This window comes from Moschus berezovskii, chromosome 7 (genome assembly GCF_049115385.1).
Source record: "Moschus berezovskii isolate FMDL1 chromosome 7, NW_MosBer_1.0, whole genome shotgun sequence".
In the NCBI taxonomy this organism is placed as follows: domain Eukaryota; kingdom Metazoa; phylum Chordata; class Mammalia; order Artiodactyla; family Moschidae; genus Moschus; species Moschus berezovskii.
In genome coordinates, this window is record NC_142466.1 from 70,218,804 (window position 1) to 70,242,657 (window position 23,854).

Genomic DNA, 23,854 nt, shown 5'->3' on the forward strand with positions numbered 1-23,854 from the left:
TTCCAAAAGAAACCAAATAATAACTGTAGAAATAACAGAAATAGAAAGTCACCATTTATATTTACCCTAATAATAACTGACTCAGACAAGAGTCAACGTGTGTGCCAAAACCACTGAATGAAACTTAAGGAATGAGATATTCACAGTGTTGAGTCACCCCACAGATTTCCTATTAATTATAAGGGGGAAAGGGTACCTTTACAATGGGGAAATCTGGCAGATACTGCCTTAGTTAAGTGATACCACATGTCTCCTGAGGTGACTGATCCAAATATAATCACGAGGAAACAAACTGCTAATAAACCAAATGGAGGGTCATTTTGGAAAATGGGTAGCCTGGACTCTTCAAAAATTATCATAAAAGAAAAAGGCTGAGGAAAAAAAGAGACTCTGGATGTGCATCATCCTTGATAGGCCCTTGGATCCAACAACTAAAAAGCTATAAAGGACGTTGGAACACTTGGGGAAAGACAATATAGATTATATACTGGGTAACAGCGTTATATTAATGTACAGTTTGAGTGTGGTATTTTTGAGTCAGTAGAAAAATGTCCTCGTTTATAGTAGATAAATGCTGAAGTATTAAGAATCACAGTGTCTGCAAATAACTCTTAAATGGTTCAACAAAATATTTGTGTGAACAAAAGGGAAAAAAGCAAGTGGAAAAATGTCAACATCTGGTGATATAAAACATTTGTTTGAATAAAGATTAGTAATAGTTTTTCACATTACTTCATTTAAGCAACTTAAAACTTTGGAAAGTAGAGGTCAACTACTACTGCTGAGATTGAGAAGCGGGTAGTAAGGTCAGAGACTTTAGAAGAGCAAGGAAAGGTTTGCTGGGCCTCAGGAGAGCTCGGGAAGCCCTGGGGGTGGAAAGGGATGTGCCAAGCAGGCCTGAAAGCCTGCGACCGGAGAAGAGAACAGCAGTTTGCCATGTTCCCATCTCCTGCTCCCACTAGCCGAGAATTTCACAACACAACAAACTGTGGACTACTTCTCTTGGAAGGTTACAAAAATGTTCATGGAGACCATCAGTCTTGCTACTGATTATCTTCAGAGACTGCTTCTATTTTTTACCCAAAGACGTTTTCCCCTAAATGCTTGTTTCAGTGAAAAATATATTTCATACCACTCTAAAATTTGTATTTCGTCCAGCTTAATATCTTAATTTTGCAAAAGAGGCAGCCTGTATTCAAAGAAGCCCAGCGCTGCTTATGAGGTAGACTTAACAATAAAAGAATTAGTGGAGGGAGACCACGTACTGCTAAATAGCTGATGGGAGGGCAGGAAGTTTTGACACAGGGCGCCCACGAGTAACTGGAGGGGGAAAATCCAGGCAAGGAAATAACAAAACCTAAGAAGCTTTGATCTTACTGTGTCCTCCAGAAACCAAGGATAGGAAGCTGTGTCCTTCAAACTCTCCCGAGAGAAGCCCCAAAATACCCATAACTATAACTACAGGCCCAGAATGTGAAACATTCACAAACTGAGAAGGAGCCCCCAATGGGATCGTCTTACCCACAAAAAAGTGCACACTAACAAACGATGAAAATTAATCATTCCTTTTTTTTTTTTAAAGAAGGCTAACCTCTACCAGTATTAAGAGAAAGCTGCGTATAACTTTAAAGAAAAACTTTACAGCCACCTTATCTGTGGAAAGGAGCCATGCAAACCCAGAAAGTTCTGTGATTTGCACCAATTCAAAGTTTCCATCCAATATCAAGGACAACACATATTGCCTTTATAAAAATCAGTTAAACTAAGCACCAGTGATGCCATCATTTCTACTTCTGCCTTCTCAGATCTAAGATAGTCGATGTGAATTTGAACAATTTGAATTTGCCAACAAGAAAATTCTCTTTCACTTTATCTAAATTTATACATACATACACACACACACACCCTTATATACTATCTGTAATTTTCTTCTCTAGTAAGATTAATTCTTTCTCAAATTGCTAAAGCAGAAGACGATATTCTAAAAACAGGTAAATGTAATCTCTTACCTTTCTATAAAGAAGTAAACTTTGTGTCAGCTTCTTTGTGGATCAAAATCAGAAGACCAAGAGGAACCAGGTTCCAATTTCTTTCAACTAAAAAAACTTTTAGACTTGCTTTTATTCCTCTCTGTCCTGAGCCTTCTGAGCAAACTGCATAGTAAGCTCCTTGTTTCTAATCTCTACAGTGTCTACTCCACTTTCAGCCCTCTGTGGCCTAGTCAGGAGGACAGGAACATATCCAGCAACCTCTAAAGCAAATCAACAAGAAGAAGCCATGATTAAAGAAGGCACAGCATTGACCTCTGCATATTAAACACCAGAAGACGATGGAATAATGCTTATACAACTCAGAGAGAACTCAGGTTTTCAAATGCAAGAGAAACAGAAAAACATTCTTAGATTTGTAACAGGGTCTTAGAAAATATACCCCCTAGTAACCACTTGGAAAAATTTCCTCAAAAAACATGCTTCATTCAAACAAGGAATAAACTAAAGAAACCAGTCTTAAGAGCTCCAGGAAAAACTTCAGGGAAAATTCAAACTCTTCAAGGATGAGGAAAATGCACAGTAGTTCATCTGGTGGTTAATAGCAGAAATTTAACATAGTGAGAAATATAGCCAATTATATTTGAGTTTATACTTCTTTTAAAAATTATCTAGGCTAATTGTGTAGATCTTGAAAGAAATGTTCTATTCATGCTATTTAGTAGGTGTGACTATCTTAATAGAACTGTTTTATTAAAAAAATAAAGAAATTAAACAGATGCCTTTTGTTGTCAGTCAAATTATCAGAATTTAGCCGCCTTTAGAGAACATCTTGCCTAAACTACAGAAACAGTATCTAAGTAAAATTACAGACAGACCCTTTTCCAAAAGTATTTTACTCTGAAGGCACAAGTTCCTAATTCCTTTATCTGTATATTATTGTCTATGCCAAAAGACCATAGGGAAGTGGTTTAAAGAGGCAGCTGAAAGGGAAGAGCTGAGAAGATTCAGAGAGCTGATTAGTCTATAAATTAAGCCCTCCTCTTTCACACCCCTTAAGGTAACTTCTGTTACCTTACCCTCCCATCAAGGGATTCCCTGCGGCTGGAAGAGAGAAGGCTTGGGGTAAAACATGGAAGAGATTAAAGAAAAGGACCAAATTCAAAAGAAGCCTCTCCAAATCCTCTCAATTGGCAGGTATTTTGGAAGACTGTGGTACAGCAGTGGCTAAAGTGGGGATGATCCTTCAATGAAATCCTCTTACATGGCACAGTCTGCTATAGGAAACCTCTCTGCTGCTGCTGCTAAGTCACTTCAGTCGTGTCCGACTCTGTGCGACCCCATAGACGGCAGCCCACCAGGCTCCCCTGTCCCTGGGATTCTCCAGGCAAGAACACTGGAGTGGGCTGCCATTTCCTTCCCCAATGCATGAAAGTGAAAAGTGAAAGTGAAGTCGCTCAGTCGTGTCTGACTCTTCGCGACCCCATGGACTGCAGCACACCAGGCTCCTCCGTCCATGGGATTTTCTAGGCAAGAGTACTGGAGTGGCTTGCCATTGCCTTCTCAAGGAAACCTCTCTACAAAGCCATAAAAATGTGCTTACTCTCTGATTCAGGAAGTATGTTAAGTAACTATAATTTATATAAAGATGTATTTATCATGAGATTATCTGTCTTAATAAACTTTTAAATTCAACTTTGATTTTTATTCTTCACTGTTAAGTCGATCAATATATATAACAAAATTTTCATTTGTAATCAAAATTAAGAATGTCAAATTGGAAACTTGAAACACACCTAACTCTTCTTCCCATCCCATAATTAAAGAATAAAGTAATAACTGACAAATATGTGAACATTTATACCATGTCCAAGGATATATAAGTGAATTTTTTACCTGCCTCCATTATATAATATCGATCAGGGAAGAAATGAAACTTTTCTCTAAAGAGTACTCTTCTAAAGCAGCACATGTAGAGCTGCCACGTTCTTACAACAGGTATAGTATCGCACAGTAATATTACCTACGGGATATCACTCTGCCCTAGTTCTTGTCTAAGCAAATTACATAAAATGTCTCATTGATTCCTGACAAAATCTTTTACAAGGTGGGTGGTATTATCATCATTTTTATAGTTGAAAAAACTGAGATACAGAGATAAAGGATCAATAAACTTTTTACGAACTTCATAAATGTCCAATGGTGCTTCCATTTTTATATAAAAAAAATGTAAGGGCCTATGCATAAAAAAGAACTAGAAAAATAGACATTAAACTGTTACTGATGACTGTCTCTGGGTAGTCTAATTATGGGATATAAGTTCTTTGTAGTTTTCTAACTTCTCTGTACTGCACATGAATTACTCTTATACTGAAAAGGTGGAAAGCAGTCCCTCACAATAAGAAGAAACAAAATAGGCTGACATTCAGTTTTTTTCTTGCTCTTTTGTTTTTAAGACATCTCAGCTATCTTCATTCACCCTCCAAAACCTCTTCTAAATCCTAAAAAATAAGCAAAATTACTTATGATGGCTAAGATACTCATTTTAAATGGATCAATTTAGTATATGTATAACCCTATATATACACAGAATATATGCTATCTATATAAGCTAGACACCAGAGTGGGACTCTAGGGTTACTGAAGAACATTTATGCCTACTTATTTAAGACTCTCTTTGGGGCTTCTGTGCTACAGCAACATGTGCTCTCTGTGCTCCTCTAACACCCTATGTTCATCACTATCACGATATTTATCACATTATGATGACTTTACCAGTTTTTCTCCTCTGATAAACTGTGATTTCAGCATTGGTATTAGCACAGTGCTTGGGACATAGTAACTGTTGGATACACTGGTGGACAGATGGATAGACAGACTTCTGCACATATGCATACATGGATGGATGGACAAATAAATACAGAGACAGATGGACAAAGGAATGGAGAGTAACACAGATAGATGTATGGTCAGAGGAATGAATGCAGACTCTCAGTCATGACATCTTGGCTCCAGTCCCAACTTTCCAGCAACTATGTAACAAGTCACTCTACCTTTCCAGGTCTTTTTTTCATATAAAAATAAAAATGACTAGACAGACTATCTGACATTAGAAGGTACCTTCTAGTTGTTAAGTTAGATGACTAGACTTAAAGACATTGCTCCTTCATGTTAAGCAATTAGAAAGGTTTGCTGGTAGAAATCTCACTTTGGATAACCCTGTAGGTCATATTTAAGACTGAATTGATGCCAAATCCTTAACCAGAGGCACATCCCTGACCCTACTACCATTCCTATACAAAACCCATGATTCACTTTAAGATGAGGGCTTATATGCTTTTTTAGAATTGCAGTATTGTGAGGTTTGGACTTAAAAGACTCTCAAACACCAACCTACCCAAACTTTAAGCCTTTTGTTCTTAAATTTATGGAGAAAAAATAAAATTCAATTTGTCTTTAAACTGGAAGAACTTAGCTAAAGGCTTTTTGCAAATCAGTAGAGCACAGTCCTTCATGATGTAAATGCAGCCACTTACCTTTAACTTTTTTATCAAACTTCTTCTGTTTCATTTTTTCTCGATTTTTCTGTCGAACTTCCTTCGCTTCTTCTAATGCTTCCTGACTACCCCAAACTTCAAGAGACCTCTTCACAATCTGAAATACAGAATCCATATTTAAATGGTGATTCATTGCTGTAAAATAGTTATAATTATTAAATCCATAGGTCTCAAAGAATGATCAAGTGAAACTTTATAAATATTTATTTGAAATTTAAAAGATTTTAAATACTGGTAAGAAAAAAACTCTAATAATACCTATATCTAAACTTATGAAACCCTCAGTAAAAAAATGATGAATCAGATTACATATTTGTGAAGCACAATAGAACCAGGGATGCCTGTGTATATATAAATAAAGCTGCCCTCTGAGTGCAACTGCTTTTTTGTATTCAAATGTATCAAAGATTTGATGAATTTCGGCAGGATCACCAAAAAAAAATTGCTAACCAATTAGCCATAGCAGATCTAAATATGAGGTCATCTCTAAAAATCTCCCATCATAGGAAATCAATCAATGCTTCTCTACTTCTGAATCAATAACAGTTTACATCCATTCAACTAATTTCTGATCTTCAAAATATGAATTTTTTTTAAAAGTTTGGTAGCTGAATGATCTAAAGTCTTTATTCTAGTTTAAAACCTCTGAATTTTATATATCTATAATACATAATATACTAAATATTATAAAGAGTATATACATTAAAATACTCTTTAGAAACATTTATTTACATTTAGGGAAATAATATACACACTGAGAACTTGCTCAAGGTATCTCTCACAGTATGTTAAGAGGACCAAAATGTCCATCAATAAAGCCAAACTGAAATTTCTTAACACAAAGTGATATATACTGTTATTTCATAAATTCTAACATCACATTTTCCACAATTTAACATCCCTGAAAATGCTGCATCACTAATGTACTTAATGGTATTTTAACAACTGAGTCAAAAAATGGTTCAGAATAATTGGACTCTGAACATAAGGAAGTTTAGGAATACCTTAATAAATCTGTGGTACCTGCATTTTCCTTTTTAAGTACACACAAGCATGACTTATAGCAAAAGGGGAAAAACACTACAGTAAGTCTAATGACACTAGTTCAGTAAAATAAAAGCACCAAGTGATAAGACAGCACTGCTGCTGCTGCTGCTGCTGCTGCTGCTAAGTCACTTCAGTCGTGTCCGACTCTGTGTGACCCCATAGACGGAAGCCCACCAGGCTCCCCCATCCCTGGGATTCTCCAGGCAAGAACACTGGAGTGGGTTGCCATTTCCTTCTCCAATGTGTGAAAGTGAAAAGTGAAAGTGAAGTCGCTCAGTCGTGCCCGACCCCTAGCGACCCCACGGACTGCAGCCCACCAGGCTCCTCCATCCATGGGATTCCCCAGGCAATAGTACTGGAGTGGCTTGCCATTGCCTTCTCCTGGGTTTGTTTAAATACCACTACTTTTTTTTCATTTTTAATGGTACATAACAGTGAATCTTTTAATCAACAGTGTCTAACACTTAGTGAAAATTCAGTATGTGTTTGGTTTTACACATGGCTTCTTTATTAGAACATACAGGATTTTCCTAGTACATTCCAATCAAACTGTGCCGTAAGGTAATGCCTCCCAGTATTTTTTACATAACGGCATGAAAAAGAGTATTATGATATCTGTACCATTCTGGGGTAGATACAGGAAACTGAAATTAGATTCTAGGCATTTGGGAAAGTCCTAAATTTTTTTTTTATGATTTTATTTGGGGGGTGGGTGGGCAAGGGCTGACTTCTCTAATTTTAAGCTTTGTTTAGTTTCCAAACTGTATTTCTAACATGACCCAACAGTAATATATTTGCTCCAAAGTGCTACATCAAAAAACATAATAAGTAAACATGTTATTTAATGTCATTAGGCATGACTATGACTCATGCAAAACAATAAAACAACAGGATCTTTTTAAGTTGGTAAGTAAAAACTAAACTAGTTCATTGTTAAAACATCACCTAAACCAAGGTTTAAAATGACTGAATATAACTTATTAGAGACCTGTAATTTTAAGTAGAGTTTCATATCACCCCACTGTGAATGATGAGGATTCTTCTTCACAATAAATTTAAGAGCTGGTTCTCTTTTTTCTAAATCACAATCTTTCAGAAGGTATTCTTGTTTTGCTTCTGTTTTAGTTATAAGCTTGTGTTTATCATCAGGATCTCTGAAAACAGATTAAGTCCATTACATAAAGTAAATAAATTTTCAAGTAGCCCCAAAACCTTAGAGGCATACATGCCAAAAGAAACATATAAATGCTTTTTCCTAAAACTCTCATGGTCAGATTAGCAGCATAAGAATTCCAACAGAAAAATATTAATTCTGAGAAGCTGTGTCAGCAACAGATCCATGTTATTTAACCTTTTAAGAATTTCTTTTTACTTAAGTTCCTCTTTTCCACAAGGAATTTGAAAAGACATGAGTACAGCAAATATAAATGATAACTAAGAAAATATAAAGCTTAAAGTCAGGATATAAGGAATATAAATACACAAGGTCCAACTGCACCAAGCACAGGTGAGTTTCCAGTTGGCGCCTTCTGAAAGTCCGGGTAAAAATGGAGACACAGACAATTACATAGCTCTTCTCATTCATTTGTTCTCCATCTACACGCTGGGTACTGTTCAAGGCACTGAGAATAAAGGATATAAACCTTGTTTTCATGAAACTTACATTCTATTTAGGAAAGACAATAAGCAAACATGACGACAGATAAAAGTGCTATAAAGTAACACAAAGCACAATAAAGGAATAGAAATTTCCAGAGACTGGGTAATCAGAGAAGGCCACTGGTGAGGGAACACTTGAGCAGGGCCTTTAAGAAGTCAGAGAACATTCTGAATAGCTAGAGAAAAAATATTTCTAGCAGAGAGAAGAGTAAATGCAAAAGCTCTAGGACAGGAGTGTGCTTTGCAAATGGAGTTCATAGCAAGAGGGCCAGTGTGATCAGAATGCTTCAAGTTAAGTGATGGTGAGGAGTGATGGGAGATAAAGTCAGAGATGGGCAGGGGTCTTGTGAGCGATGGTGAAGACAACTTTATTCTGAATGGATTCAGTGCAGTTCAGTTCAGTCGCTCAGTCGTGTCCAACTCTTTGTGATCCCATGGACTGCAGCACACCAGGCTTCCCTGTCCATCACCAACTCCCGGAGCTTGCTCAAACTCATGTCCATCGAGTCAGTGATGCCAACCAACCATCTCATCCCCTGTCATCCCCTTCTCCTTCTGCCTTCAATATTTCCCAGCATCAGGATCTTTTCAAATGAGTCAGTTATTCGCATCAGGTGACCAAAGTATTCGAATTTCAGTTCAGCATCAGTCCTTCCAATGAATATCCAGGACTGATTTCCTTTAGGATGGACTGGCTGGATCTCCTTGAGTCCAAGGAATTCTCAAGAGTCTTCTCCAACACCACAGTTCAAAAGCATCAATTCTTCAGTGCTTAGCTTTCTTTATAGTCCGACTCTCATAGCCATACATGACTACTAGAAAAACCATACCTTTGACTAGATGGACCTCTGTTGGTAAAGTAACGTCTCTGCTTTTTGATATGCTGTCTAGGTTGGTCATAGCTTTTCTTCCAAGGAGCAAGCGTCTTTTGATTTCATGGCTGCAGTCACGATCTGCAGTGATTTTGGAGCCCCCCAAAATAAAGTCTGTCACTGTTTCCATTGCTTCCCCATCTATTTGCCATGAAATGATGGGGCCAGATGCCATGATCTCAGTTTTCTGAATGTTGAGTTTTAAGCCAACTTTCTCACTCTCCTCTTTCACTTTCATCAAGAGGTTCTTTAGTTCTTCTTCACTTTCTGCCATAAGAGTGGTGTCATCTGTGTATCTGAGGTTATTGATATTTCTCCCAGCAATCCTGATTCCAGCTTGTGCTTCATCCAGCCCAGCATTTCGCATGATGTACTCTGCATATAAGTTAAATAAGCAGGGTGACAATATACAGCCTTGCCGTACTCCTTTCCTGATGGAACCAGTCTGCTGTTCCATGAACAGTTCTAACTGTTGCCTCTTGACCTGTATACATACTCTGCCTTTTCTAAATCCAGCTTGAACATCTGGAAGTTCACGATTCATGTACTGTTGAATCTGAATGAATTAGAAACTGTTAAAAAGCCTTGAGTAAAAGGCTATGGGAGAAGAGATTAATGGTGCAAAAGTGGGAGAAGAGGCCAGTTAGAAGACTACTCCTGCGGTGGTCCAGGTAAGAGCTGATAGGAGACCAGTCTAAGGCATAATGGTACAGAGAATGAAAAATGAACAGATTCAGGATATGGTTTAAGCCCTTAAATACAGAACCAAATGGATTTGTAATTAAACATGGAATACAGAAACAACCAATGAATGAAGCTGTCCTATACTGAAACAGTGAATCCTAAAGAGGTAGGTATAGGACAGGGGAGGGGTGGGGGAGGACAGTTAATAATCAAGAATAACTTTAAGATGACTAAATAATTTGGAAGTATAAACCAAAGGAAGGAAAACTATCATTGTATGAATTCTATAATTGTCGAAGATGCTGGAAAAAACCAGAATGGATGGCTATATTCCTAATTATGTTTAAACTTTTCAAATATTTTTCCAGACTACTACATTTGCTGGACTCAGTCACTCAGTCATATCCGACTCTTTGCAACCCCACGTAGCACACCAGGCTCCTCTGTCCGTGGGATTTTCCAGGCAAGAATACTGGAGTGGGTTGCCGTTTCCTGCTCCAGCAGACTACTACATAACTTTAAGTTGATAATCACTGGCTTCCATTTTCTCATGGAAAAAGGTTATATGTGGTAACTTAGTTCCTGAATGCTATCTGCACTTTAAAGAGATAACACTGTGGGCCTTAACCACTGTGTGCATCGATGACATTGTTATGCATAAACACTGGGAACAGAGTTCATGATTCATAATTCCAACGGGTACCAGAACACTTCCCATCACTGATCATGAGACCAGAAACATCTCCCATTCTATCTTCTAAGGATTCTACTCGGCAGCAAGTCATTGGTGCCGGCTCTCAATGTCTGCAGTAGGGATGCTGAAAGGGCAGGCCCAACAGGCACGTGAGCAGCTGATCTGGGGCTGAACACATAAGTGGGGACAGGGAGCAGATAAGAGGCTGAGTGAGAATCCAAGGTGGGATCTTCAGGTGTGAAAGACACCAACACAGGACTTGGCTGAGGTAAGCAGTAGGGACAGAACCAAGTAGAGTAGTGAGGGATAATCTGTGGTGATATAAAAAAGAAATAAAGGCTAGGAGAAGAAAAGGAATGACAGAAGAATCTGATTTTTCCTCATCTATTCTCTTCCCTGCCAATTCAGAAGAACAGAAAATGAATGGAAAGACGTGTTCTAAGGACCAGGAGAGTGGCTACACTTTCCTCCTCTCACCGAAGGTGCCAGTCCTCTGACCAAGGCGGTTACATGGTGGTCAGAGAAAGAAAAAAACAAATGGATCCTTAGGGGTGGGGTAAGAGAAGGATCAGGAACCTGCTACTAAGATACGGTTAAAGAAAAAAGCAAAAGCACGGCAGACCCAGGGCCATCCTTCCTATTGATATGGCATGACTGCTAAGTACAGGTTTCCTGTATTTTTTTGGCAAAAGGGAAAACACAAAAATTTTAGGAAACTTCCAAAACGAAAAACAAAATTATTATGAAAATGTTGACTCCAAATGGATCAAATCATTATTCTGCCCTAAACCTACATGCAAATGTTAAACTTCAGTAATTTAGAACATGCTCTGAATAAAAATAAGTACCTGCAATTATCACAAGTTGCCAAATCAAAGTGGTTCATAAGGTAAGAATCCATGAACTCTTTACCACATTCTTCACATATAACATAATCAAATTCCATAACAGGTCCTAAAGAATGGAAAATTCAATCTTAAGTTTCCTTTTCTGCGTAATGAGAATACATTTTCCTTTATTTGTATTAGCTTATGAAATGTATTTTATGACTGATACAAACATTTATATAAGACAACATAAAACTTTAAGTAATCTTCCATTTATTAAGAAAAAAATTTTAAGGAAAAAAGAAATGAGCAAGGAAATAATATAAAGGAAAAAATTATCAACTCATTCAGTATTGTTGAACACAAACCAGATGTAAAGTACTTGCATTATTAATACTTCTGTATTGCTGCTATAACAAATTACTACAGATATAGTGGCTAAAATAACACAAACTTATTTTATCACAGCCTGTACTTTATACGTTTGACACAGGTCTCAGTGCGCTAGAGGCAAGTTGTTGGCAGAGTTGCGCTCCTTTCTGGAGGTTTTGGAGGGACAGTCTATCACCCTGTCATTTCCAGTTAGAGGTTACCTGCATGCCTTGACTCACAACTCCGTTCCTCCATCTTCAAAGCCAGCAACTGTAGCTTCTTCACCTACCCCAGACTCTCTCCTGCCTCTCTCCTACTTTTAAGGATGCTTGTGATTACAGCTGTATAACCCAGAATAATCCCCTCACCTCAAGGTCTTTAACCTTAATTTTATCTGCAAAGTGCCTTTCACTCTGAAGGTAATAAATTCACAGATTCCAGGGTGATTAGAATGTGGACATTGCTGGGGGCCATTATTCAGCCTACCACAGTACTGCTGAGAGTACAAAGATTAGTCCCAAGGTGGAAGCAAGGTGGGGGAGCTGCTTACACATAAGGGAGATGGATATAACATATAACACAGAAAAGAACAGTAAAGAGCAAAACAAAAGTAAAAGAGAGACAATACAGAATTCACTTTCAAGTGGGAAACTCCTTCCATTCCACCTCCTACCAACAGAGTAAATGGCTTCCTCTTCATCTGTCTCCTCTACTAGATTGAAAATCTCTAAGGTAAGTAGAGACTGTACTTACCTATACAACCTCAACACCCACTATAGAAACTACTCCAGGTAAAGTAAAACAGAATTTTTAAAAAAGATTTCAAATACCTAGCTAAGAATCTTTATCCTATAGAATTGTTTTCTTTTTATCAGCAAAATCTGCAAGTTTTACTGATAAGTCTTTAGGATGACTGCCACTGCCAAGCCCCAACTCTGAGAACTACCACTAGTCCCAGTGGGAAGAAAAATGGAGTTGTCATTTGTTCATAATTCGTTCAACATATTCCTATCACTGCCTCTCCTTATCTACTTCCAATACAAGAAGGTCAATTAATATTCTAGCACTTCTTAATCTCACTAATCTCCAAACCCTAACAAAATCCAAGTTACCAGATTATGATTTGCAAATATTTTCCCTCATTCAGTAGGTGGTCTCTTTGAAGGTTTCCTTTGCTATGTAGAAGCTTTTTAATTTGATGCAGTCCCACTTGTTTAACAGTTCTGTTTTTTTTCTTAATTTTAAAAAAATATATCAGCTATAATTTATTTAAAGCTTTATTTTCAATTATGAAGGTTCTACCTTTATTGCCTCTGCTTTTGGTGTCATATCCAAAAATATCATTAGCAAGACCAATGTCAAGGAGCTTTTCATGTTTTCTTCTAGGAGTTTTACGGTTTGTCTTACATTTAATCTTTAAACCATTTTGAGTTATTTTGTATGATGTAAGACAGTGGCCTAATTTCATTCTTTTCCATGTGACTGTCCAGTTTTCCCAACTCCATTTATTAATGTCCTTTCTGTATTGTATATTCTTGGCCCCTTTATCATAAATTAACTGACTGTATGTGTAGGTTTTTTCTGGGCTCTATCTTCTTTTCCACTGATCTATGTGTCTGTTTTTATACCAATATCATACTTATTTTCATTATGATGGCTTTGAAATATAATTTGAAATCAGGGAGCATGAGGTCTCCAGTTCTGCCCTTCTTTTTCAAGATTCAGTGGCCATTCAGGGTCTTTCATTGTTCATATGAATTTAAAATTTTTTATATTTCTGTGGGGAAATGCTATTGAAATTTTGGCTGGGCCTGCACTGATTCTGTAGATTGCTTTAGGTACTCTGGACATTTTAACATTAGTAACTCTTCCAACCCAGGAGTATAGAATGTCTTTCCTTTTAGTTGTGTCTTCCTCCATTTCTTTCATTTTTGTCTTACAGTTTTCAGTGAACAAGTATTTCACTTCCTTGGTTAAATTTATTCCTAGGTATTTTATTATTTCTGTTAAATCAGTTCAGTTCAGTCACTCAGTCGTGTCCGACTCTCTGCGACCCCATGAATCACAGCACGCCAGGCCTCCCTGTCCATCACCAACTCCCGGAGTTCACTCAAACGCATGTCCATAGAGTCGGTGATGCCATCCAGCCATCTCAGTCTCTGTCGTCCCCTTCTCCTCCCGCCCCCAACCTTTCCCAGCACCAGAGTCTTTTCCAGTGAGTCAACTCGTCGCATGAGGTGGCCAAAGTATTGCAGTTTCAGCTTTAGCATCAGTCCCTCCAATGAACACCCAGGATTGATCTCCCCAAGAATGGACTGATTGGATCTCCTTGCAGTACAAGGGACTCTCAAGAGTCTTCTCCAGCACCACAGTTCAAAAGCATCAATTCTTCGGCGATCAGCCTTCTTCACAATCCAACTCTCACATCCATACATGACCACGGGAAAAACCATAGCCTTGACTAGACGGACCTTGGTTGGCAAAGTAATGTCTCTGCTTTTTAATATACTATCTATGTTGGTCATAACTTTCCTTCCAAGGAGTAAGCATCTTTTAATAGGCAGTTGTAAATAGGACTGTTTTCTTAATTTCTCTTTCTGATAGTTCACTAGTAGTGTACAGAAATGCAACACATTTCTGTGTATTGATTTTGTTTCCTGAAACTTTACTGAGTACATTTATTAGTTTACACATACACATATGCATACACATATACATGTTTCAGAAATCATGAGTTCATACCCATGATTTTAATCAATCCAATTTTGACCCATTCCCATAGGGTTCTTTCTTGCCTTCTCCCATTCTACACTCGTATGTCCTTTCTTCCACAATGAGAACCCTGGCTCCCAACATCAAGAAATACATTCGTCTATTTGAGCCAATAATACGTCTAAAATAATTTCAAAATTGCTTCCCTCATATCACTCTATAAAATGAGTTCAGGAATGTTGCAGTTTTTCCCCTTACCCCACCTATCTCAAATTGAGGATATACTGTCAAATACTATGCTCATAAATCATTTGGACTAGTTCCTTCTGTCCTCCCCCTCTTCAGTATGTGTTGATTCATTTGGAAAAATACATCCACTTGTTTATTTGCTTTTAGGTTGTTTACTGCTTCTATATATGTTAACTTTTTTTTAAATACGTCAACTTTACCAGAAGAATACATACTTTTGAGTCAGTTACCCTACTGCTGTGAATCAGAGAGCTGAACAAAAGTTTACCTCCAAATATATAATTATTAGAATAGAGAAAAGAAACAAAAGAGCTGCATTTAAATGAACCATGGTACAGCCACCGAATGGAATACTATGTAGTCATTAAAAAGAAAGCTCTGAAAGAATATTTGAGAAATGGGGAAACCACCTTTCCTCTAAACATAAAGAAAGAGTGCTAAATTTTATCTCTTGCATTCAAGACCCTCATTTCAACCTATAAAGATAATTTTAAGTATTTATTCTATCAACCTATTATAAGACTGGAGCATCAACACTAAGCATATAAATCACATTTTTAAATTAATCTGCCAAATTTGTTTAATTTTTAATCTACTAGCAAAACTGCCACATTTTATCATTCTTAAAAAGTCAACTTGCTCACTGACTAAATGTCATTTTTTAACATCAGTTTGCAAAAAATCATGTTATTAAAAATGAGCAATCTAGATATCTATTTTTTGAAAATCCACTTTACCTGGTTGATGAACAACTTTTCCAACTGTATGTTCTTCCTCCTCCTCCTCTTCCAGGATGAAGCCTCCTCCTGTGTCAATTATCTTTGGAGCGGCTTTTACATTAGCCATGCCTAAAAAAGTTAAGAAGTGGTCAAGAAATGAACCAGGTAAGCCCATATGCTCCCTTGTGTATAAACAGGAACTGACAAAAATTTAATATATATCAAATAAGAAAAGGATGTCCACTACTACCACTTCTATTCAACATTATACTGAAGGCCCCAGTCACTGTAATATGGCAAGAAAACAAGACAAGCATAAAGGCTGAAAAGGGTAAATCAGTATTTATTCACAGATGATATGATTATGTAATAGAGGACAACCACAAGAATCTACAATTAGAATTAAGAAATAATACCTAGGGATAGATGTGTAAAACCTCTATATTGAAAACACCACTAACAGAAATCAAAGTCACTTCTCCCCAGATTCACCTAAAGATTCAATGTGATCCCACTCGAAACCCCAGTAGGTGCTTGCTTGTGTGTGTTGTGGGTGGGGAGGAATAATGGGAGCTGACAAGCTGATCTAATGCTTATATGTAAATACAAAGAACACAGAACAGCCAAGATAATCCTGAACAAAACTAGAGAATTTACTCTACCCAGATTTAAAGATTTACTACAAAGCTTCAGTAATTATGACAGTGGTGTTGGAGAAGACTCTTGAGAGTCCCTTATACTGCAAGGAGATCCAACCAGTCCATTCTAAAGGAGATCAATCCTGGATGTTCATTGGAGGGACTGATGCTAAAGCTGAAACTGCAATACTTTGGCCACCTCATGCGACGAGTTGACTCATTGGAAAAGACTCTGATGCTGGGAAAGGTTGGGGGCGGGAGGAGAAGGGGACGACGGAGAATGAGATGGCTGGATGGCATCACCGACTCTGTGGACATGAGTTTGAGTGTACTCCGGGAGTTGGTGATGGACAGGGAGGCCTGGCGTGCTGTGATTCATGGGGTCGCGGAGAGTCGGACACGACTGAGTGACTGAACTGAACTGAACTGAGTACTGAAACAAAGCCAAAGAGACCAGTATAATAGAGCCCTGTAATAGAGCTACACATATTTACAGCAAAGGCTTAACTTACAGCGAAGGCTCCAAGGCAATTCAGTGAGAAAAAGATAGTATTTTCAATAAATGACGCTAGGATTTATGACTAAGACACTTCTACAAAACAGTGAGGAAAAGATGGTCATTCCAATAAATGAACTTTGACTCTATCACATACAATATACACAGAACAATTTTTTAATGGATCACAATCTTGAACATAAAAGGTAAAATAAAGAGTCTAGAAGAAAACATAGAATAACTTTATGAACTTGAGGCAGCCAAAAACTTCTTACACATGACATACACGTATCAAACATAAGAGAAAAACTGCTTAACTGAACTTGATTGAAACTATTATAACTTCAAATTTTATCAAGATGGTGGAGTAGAAGGATGTGCACTCATCTCCTGCAAAAGCCCAAAATCTCAACTAGCTGTTGAACAACTAGGACAGGAGAACACTAGAACCCACCAAAAAAGATACCCCATGTTCAAAGACAAAGAAGCCATAACAAGACAGAAGTTTACAGAAGCCTCTTAGCCTCATTCCCCAGAAAGTGAAAGGATCGATCAGTCATGTCGGACTCTTTGCGATCCCATGGACTGTAGCCTGCCAGGCTCCTCTGTTCATTGAATTCTCCAGGCAAGAATTCTGGAGTGGGTTGCTATTTCCTTCTCCAGGGAACATATGTATAAGACCATCAGAAGAAGAACCACAATCCCACAGGGATAAAACAAAAATCACATGACAGAAAGTTAATCAGGATGAAAAAGAGAGTTATGTCCCAGGTGAAGGGACAATATAAAACCCCTGAAAAACAACTAAATGAAGTGGAGATAGGCAACCTTTCAGAAAAAGAATTCAGAATGATAGTGAAGATGATCCAGGATCTCAGAAAAAGAATGGAGAAGATGCAAGGAATGTTTACCAAAGAGTCAGAAATCCTAAAAATAAACAAACACAGATGAACGATACACCAGAAGGAATCAACAGTAGAATAACTGAGGCAGACGAATGGATAAGTGACCTGGAAGACAGAATAGTGGAAATCACTGCTGCATAACAGAATATAGAAAAAGGAATTAAAAAAAAAAATGAAGACAGCCTAAGAGACCTCTGGGACATTAAACACACCAACATTTGCATTATAGGGGTCCCAGAAGGAGAAGAGTGAGAGAAAGGACCAGAGAAAATATCTGAAGAGATAATCGTTGAAAACTTCCCTAACATAGGAAAGGAAATAGTCAACCAAGTCCAGGAAGCAGAGACCTAGGCAGGATAAACCCAAGAAGGAACGCACCAAGACACATAGTGATCAAACTGACAAAAATGAAAGACAAAGATAAAATATTAAAAGGAATAAGGGAAAAGTGACAAACAACATACAAGGGAACTCCCATCTGGTTATCAGCTTTCTCAACAGAAACTCTACACACTAGAGGGAACCGCACGATATACTTAGTGTTGAAAGGGGAGAACCTGCAACCAAGAATATTCCACCCAGCAAGAGTCTCATTCAGATTTGATGGAGAAATCAAAAGCTTTCCAAACAAAGAGAGTTCAGCACCACCAAACCAGCTTTACAACAAATGCTAAAGAAACTTTTCTAGGCAGGAAACACAAGAGAAGGAAAAGACCTACAGAAGATAAACCCAAAACAATTAAGAAAATGGTAATAGGATCGTATATATTGATAATTCCCTTAAACGTAAATGGATTAAATGCATCAAGCAAAAGACAGGACTAGCTAGACAGATGAAAATGTTCATGCACACACTTCTACTTACTACATCACTCTGCTTGACCTTCCAAGTTGTATGTAATTATTTTACATTGTTAAGTTATCTTGTTCCCATTATGGCTTGCAACTGTAACTATTTTTTATTTTTTGTCTGGCTATTGACTGTGAAAACTGACAAACATCTTTTACTCTTGTGATTATGTAACTATTACTCAACACTGTTGTATCATGATTGGTCAACAGAAAAATAATAGAATTCTATATCACCCTAACTACCATTTAATAGAAAAACCTGTAATCACTTTTTAAAATCCAGATGCATATCAGAATTATCTTGGAATTTTTTTTAAATACAAATGCCCAGGTATTGCTATTCTTCTCCAGAGCTCCAGATATGTTTCTAATGAGCAGTCATGTTTAAAAACAACTGGACTACATAATGATCTTTCACTTTTATCTAGTTTGTTTCACATTTTCTATTTCAGATTCAGTGCTCCCATTTCATTTAATTTTCCAATTTCTCCATCTTTTTTTAATGTTCTTTCTCAAGCCTTTATCAAGTGCAGTAGAAAAGCTTTTATATACAAGTATATAAACAGTATGTATAATAATTTTAGAAAACATGAATTTTGCCTAACTAAAAAATTTATGACAGTTTGAATCCACTTGCTTGACTTAGTATGAACAGAATGCTAGATTTCTAATTAAAAAAAATATATGCAACAAGCAACAAAGGTTTACAGTACAGCACAGAGAACTATACTCAATACCTTGTAATAACCAATAAAGGAAAATAACTTGAAAAATAAAACACGTGTATATGTATAACTGAACCACCTTGCTGTGCACCTGAAACATTCACTGTAAGTCAACTATACTTCAATAAAATATATAAAGGAAAAAAAAAAACTACTAGTACCACTGTTCATCAAAAAACACCATTATGAGAGTAAAAAGACAAGATGAAAATTGGCAGAAGCTATTTGCAATATGTATATCTGACAAAAGACTCATATCCAGAATACACAGTGAAATCCTATAAATAGGCTTCCCTGGTGGCTCAGATGGTAAAGAATCCTGCAATGCAAGAGACCCAGGTTTGATCCCTGGGTCGGGAAGATGCCCTGGAGAAGAGGAATGGCAACCCACTCTAGTATTCTTGCTTGGAGAATCCCATGGAGCGAGAAGCCTGACAGACTGTTAAGGGATCACAAACAGTTAGACATAACTGAGCAACTAACACTTTCACTTCAGTGAAAGAAAAACGGAGCCTTAAAAAGAGGCAAAAGACCTGAAGAGAAACTTCACAAATGAAAACACACAAATATCCAGTAACCACAAGAAAAATGTCTCACTATCATTAGAAATTAGGAAAATACAAATTAAAACCATAATGAAACACCACCACTCCCACCAGAACACTCAAAATGAAAAAGACTGACAACACCAGATGAAGATGTGGTATTGAGACTGTCATACATTGCTGCTGAGATTCTAAACTGATATAATCATTGTTTGGCAATGCCTCAGTTCAGTCGCTCAGTCGTGTCCGACTCTTTGAGACCCCATGAACCGCAGCATGCCAGGCCTCCCTGTCCATCACCAACTCCCAGAGTTTACCCAAACCCATGTCCATCGAGTCGGTGATGCCATCCAACCATCTCACCCTCTGTCATCCCCTTCTCCTCCTGCCCTCAATCTTTCCCAGCATCAGGGTCTTTTCAAATGAGTCAGCTCTTCACAGCAGGTAACCAAAATATTGGAGTTTCAGCTTCAACATCAGTCCTTCCAATGAACACCCAGGACTGATCTCCTTTAGGATGGACTGGTTGGATCTCCTTGCAGTCCAAGGGACACTCAAGAGTCTTCTCCAACACCACAGTTCAAAAGCATCGATTCTTCGGCAATCAGCTTTCTTTACAGTCCAACTCTCACATCCAGACTACTGGAAAAACTACAAATTGACTAGACGGACCTTTGCTGACAAAGTAACGTCTCTGCTTTTTAATATACTATCTAGGTTGGTCATAACTTTCCTTCCAAGGAGTAAGCCTCTTTTAATTTCATGGCTGCAATCACCATCTGCAGTTATTTTGGAGCCCCCAAAAATAAAGTCAGCCACTGTTTCCACTGTTTCCCCATCTATTTGCCATGAAGTGATGGGACCAGAGGCCATGATCTTAGTTTTCTGAATCTTGAGCTTTAAGCCAACTTTCTCACTCTCCTCTTTCACTTTCATCAAGAGGCTTTTTAGTTCCTCTTCACTCTCTGCCATAAGGGTGGTGTCATCTGCATATCTGAGGTTATTGATATTTCTCCCGGAAATCTTGATTCCAGCTTGTGCTTCCTCCAGCTCAGCGTTTCTCATGATGTATTCTGCATATACTAAAGCTAAATATACATTTCCCCTAGGAGCCAGGATTACATTTTGAAGTACATATGCAATAGAAATGCGTGCATATGTCTACCATAAAACATATATCAAAATGCTCACAAATGTTTTCCTTTTAATAGCTCCAAACTAGAAACAACCCAAATTTCCATCAAAAGGGAAATGGAAAAACTACAAGGTAACAACATGAGAGAGTACTATAGAACATAGAAATGAACAAACCACCAACACATGCAACAACAGGGATGAATCTCTCAGGTATTACTTTGAGCAAAAGAAGCCAGATACTGTATGACTCCATTTATATAATGTTCAAAAACATATGGTACTAATCAAATCGTCAGAAGAGCAATTACTTCTGAGGGTGAGTAACTGATTAGGAAGTGACGGTAGGGAAACTTCTAAGGTTCTGGAAGTGTCAGTGCAGTATATTGATGCCGTGGTATTAGACATGAGCACTCACATGGGTAAAATTCAAATAAGTGCATTTTACATTAATGTATGGTATAACTAATTCTTTAAGACAAATAGGTATTATTTTGCTTAAATCACTCCCCTTCCCTGGCCTCAACTTCTTTTTCTATTATATAAAGGGATTAGAGTATAATAAGCCTGTTTCTACAGTTAACAGCAATTTTCATATTTCACTATATCGCCCGTTTATCTCAATTCCCTGCATTAGCCTGAATTATCTCTGTATTCTGAAAAATAGTTTAGCATTCCATGAATGTTTACTGACTGGATAGAAAATGTACCAGACTATGATTTTGATTTCATGAATATTATAAGAAGGGAAGCTGTAGTTATTAAGACTATAATTATAGCAAGATCCTGAGCAATGCTAAATCATGCCAAAAACAAAGCCCCATTTCTCTCTACTGCTATGCCTTGTATTTCCCCAGGACCTTAGCACTACTCTTAGCAACACATTCTAAGAAGTTCTTCTCAGTCTTTTTCAAGGCATATGTCATAGCACGCACAGAATATGAAAACGATACATATGGAAATAAAAGTATTACAAAGAACAAAAATCTCAGCACCTAACTAACTGGAAGCACAGGTTGTCTACAATGCAACAGCACAGTTCTTTGGTAAATGCCCAAGAAATCTTACAAGATATTCATGCTGCCTTGCTTTCCATTCAGTTCAGTTCAGTTCACTCGCTTAGTCGTGTCCGACTCTTTGCGACCCCATGAACCACAGCACGCCAGGCCTCCCCATCCATCACCAACTCCCGGAGTTCACTCAAATCCCATTATCAGACATTTAATAATACTTTATGCTCTACTTTGCACCCCTGTTCTATAGCCATTTTACACATTTAGAAATCTTTAAGGAATCATGAATATGAATTAACCCATGCAGATGAAGAACATTTTGTTCCGACCCTAGAACGCTTAAAAGTGGTCAAAATGTGCAGATTCAGTGTCAGTATGAATGAATAGAGACATGCAGCTAGCTCTTTTCACTCTTCCTTTCTTCCGGCTGATGGGAAGGGGTAGCAGACACAGTTCTGACTGAGCTTAGCTGCTCACTAGGTTTGAATATAGGTTTAGGAAAACAGGTTCTTCACATTATAGAGGCGGTCCTGAAGAACCACATGTCAACCAAGCTGTACTTCTCTGGGGAAAATGATTAGTTGACCCCCACTGGAGAATTATATGATAGGCAAAGAAATAGGCAGCCAAGTGCTGCTCTAAGCAAAGAGAACGATGAAATCCAAGCAAGAATAACAGCCCTTCATCCTAAGAGTGAAATGTCTAGTATAGCAGAGGCAACTAGTGAACAAGGAAAGGCCCTGAATCCAGGGTCAGACGACCCGAGTTCTAGTCCTGATTAGCCTTTGCACTTACTGGGATGAACCTGAGCAAACCCCCTTTCCTTTTCTGATCCTCAATTATCATCTCAGTACAATACAGATACCAAGCCCTGCCCTAAATAATTCCAGGTTAGCTGTTTGAATCAAATTAGCCAATCTGAAAAACATGAAGCACAACAGGTGCCACTCTGTTATCCCCACGAAAGCAGGAGCTAGTGTCTGTCTGCTCCCAGCACGTAGCAAGCACTGCGTTATCAGCCCCGTGTTATATGGATGCCTGAAGGAGCTGGTGCAGGACTACTACTCAAATGTGCTATAAGGTCTAAAAGCTTTACACAAAGACCACCCCCTGGGACCCGTGGAAACTGCAGGAAGAGAGCAGAGAGAGAGAGCTGAGACACTGGCTGGCACCTCCAGACGGCGAGGGAGGCTGCATCCCCAAACTAAGGACGGTAGCTGGACCGCCCAAGGCAGCGAGGAAAGGCCAGGGCTGGGAGTCAGGGTCGCCTTGTGGTCTTGGACAGTCCGCAGTGACAATCTCGGACGAGCGGATTCCCTACCCGCCTCTCCTCCCCCCGCCCCTATCCGGGCACAAGCGTCTGCGCTCAGACGCGGGAGGAGGGACGCCCCATCCAGGATGCGGCCCCCGGTCCCCCAGAAAAGAGAAGAGGCAGGCGCCGCCAAGGGCCCAAACCTCCAGTAGTTGCAGCTGCCGTCGCCGGGTAAGGCCGGGCCGCCAGCCGGGCCTGGCGCAGCATCAGCGCCCGCTGCCGCTTCCGCTCGATGCTCGCCCGCACTGAGGCAGACAGCTCCGTTGGTTGTTCCGAAGCCGCCGGCTCCGACGAAGCTTCCCCGGCGGCGGCCATCTCCAACCTGCCCAGAGGGCCGTGGCTGTAGCTCCGCGCACGCGCACTGGTGGCCCAAAGCGTGCCCAAGGCTCCAGCTCGCGGAGTCGCCAGCACCGCCGCCTACAGGGAGCGCACCTGCGCAGTTAGAGAAGGAAGTGGGAAGGAAAGGGCGGAGGGTGAAGTCTGCGCACGCGTTGGCGAGGAAACTACCTGCTGGTTCATAATCCAGCGCTAGAGCCAGTGCAGAGGTCAATGATCAGAACCTGGTCATCTCTAAAATAATAGTTTAGCTTGGTAGTTCAGAATATGGGCTTCGGAGTCAGTTCAGTTCAGTCGCTCAGTCGTGTCCGGCTGTTTGTGACCCCCATGGACTGCAGCACCCCAGGCCTCCCTGTCCATCACCAACTCCCAGAGCTTGCTCAAACTCATGTCCATCGAGTCGGTGATGCCATCCAACCATCTCATCCTCTGTCGTTCCGTTCTCTTCCTGCCTTCAATACTTCCCAGCATCAGGGTCTTTTCCGACGAGTCACCAAACTATTGGAGTTTCAATTTCA

General features: G+C 38.9%; 1 protein-coding gene across 3 annotated transcripts in view; it reads right to left on the reverse strand.

Moving 5' to 3' along the window:
* Positions 1-23,422, reverse strand: part of XPA (XPA, DNA damage recognition and repair factor) — a 31,347-nt gene extending 7,925 nt beyond the window's left edge. For 2 of the 3 annotated variants that reach the window (XR_008686106.2, XR_008686105.2), the window contains exons 1-6: positions 23,144-23,422; positions 15,399-15,509; positions 11,350-11,455; positions 7,581-7,746; positions 5,525-5,642; positions 2,010-2,251 (exon numbers count right to left, since the gene is read on the reverse strand). Coding sequence is in view for 1 of the 3 variants with exons in the window: in XM_055427106.2 (XP_055283081.1) it covers positions 5,525-5,642; positions 7,581-7,746; positions 11,350-11,455; positions 15,399-15,509; positions 23,144-23,315 (673 nt within the window). In the remaining 2 variants the exon portion in view is untranslated. The remainder of the gene's footprint in view (positions 1-2,009; positions 2,252-5,524; positions 5,643-7,580; positions 7,747-11,349; positions 11,456-15,398; positions 15,510-23,143) is intronic. The other variant, XM_055427106.2, reaches the window with a different exon arrangement.
* Between the last annotated feature and the right edge of the window lie 432 nt (positions 23,423-23,854).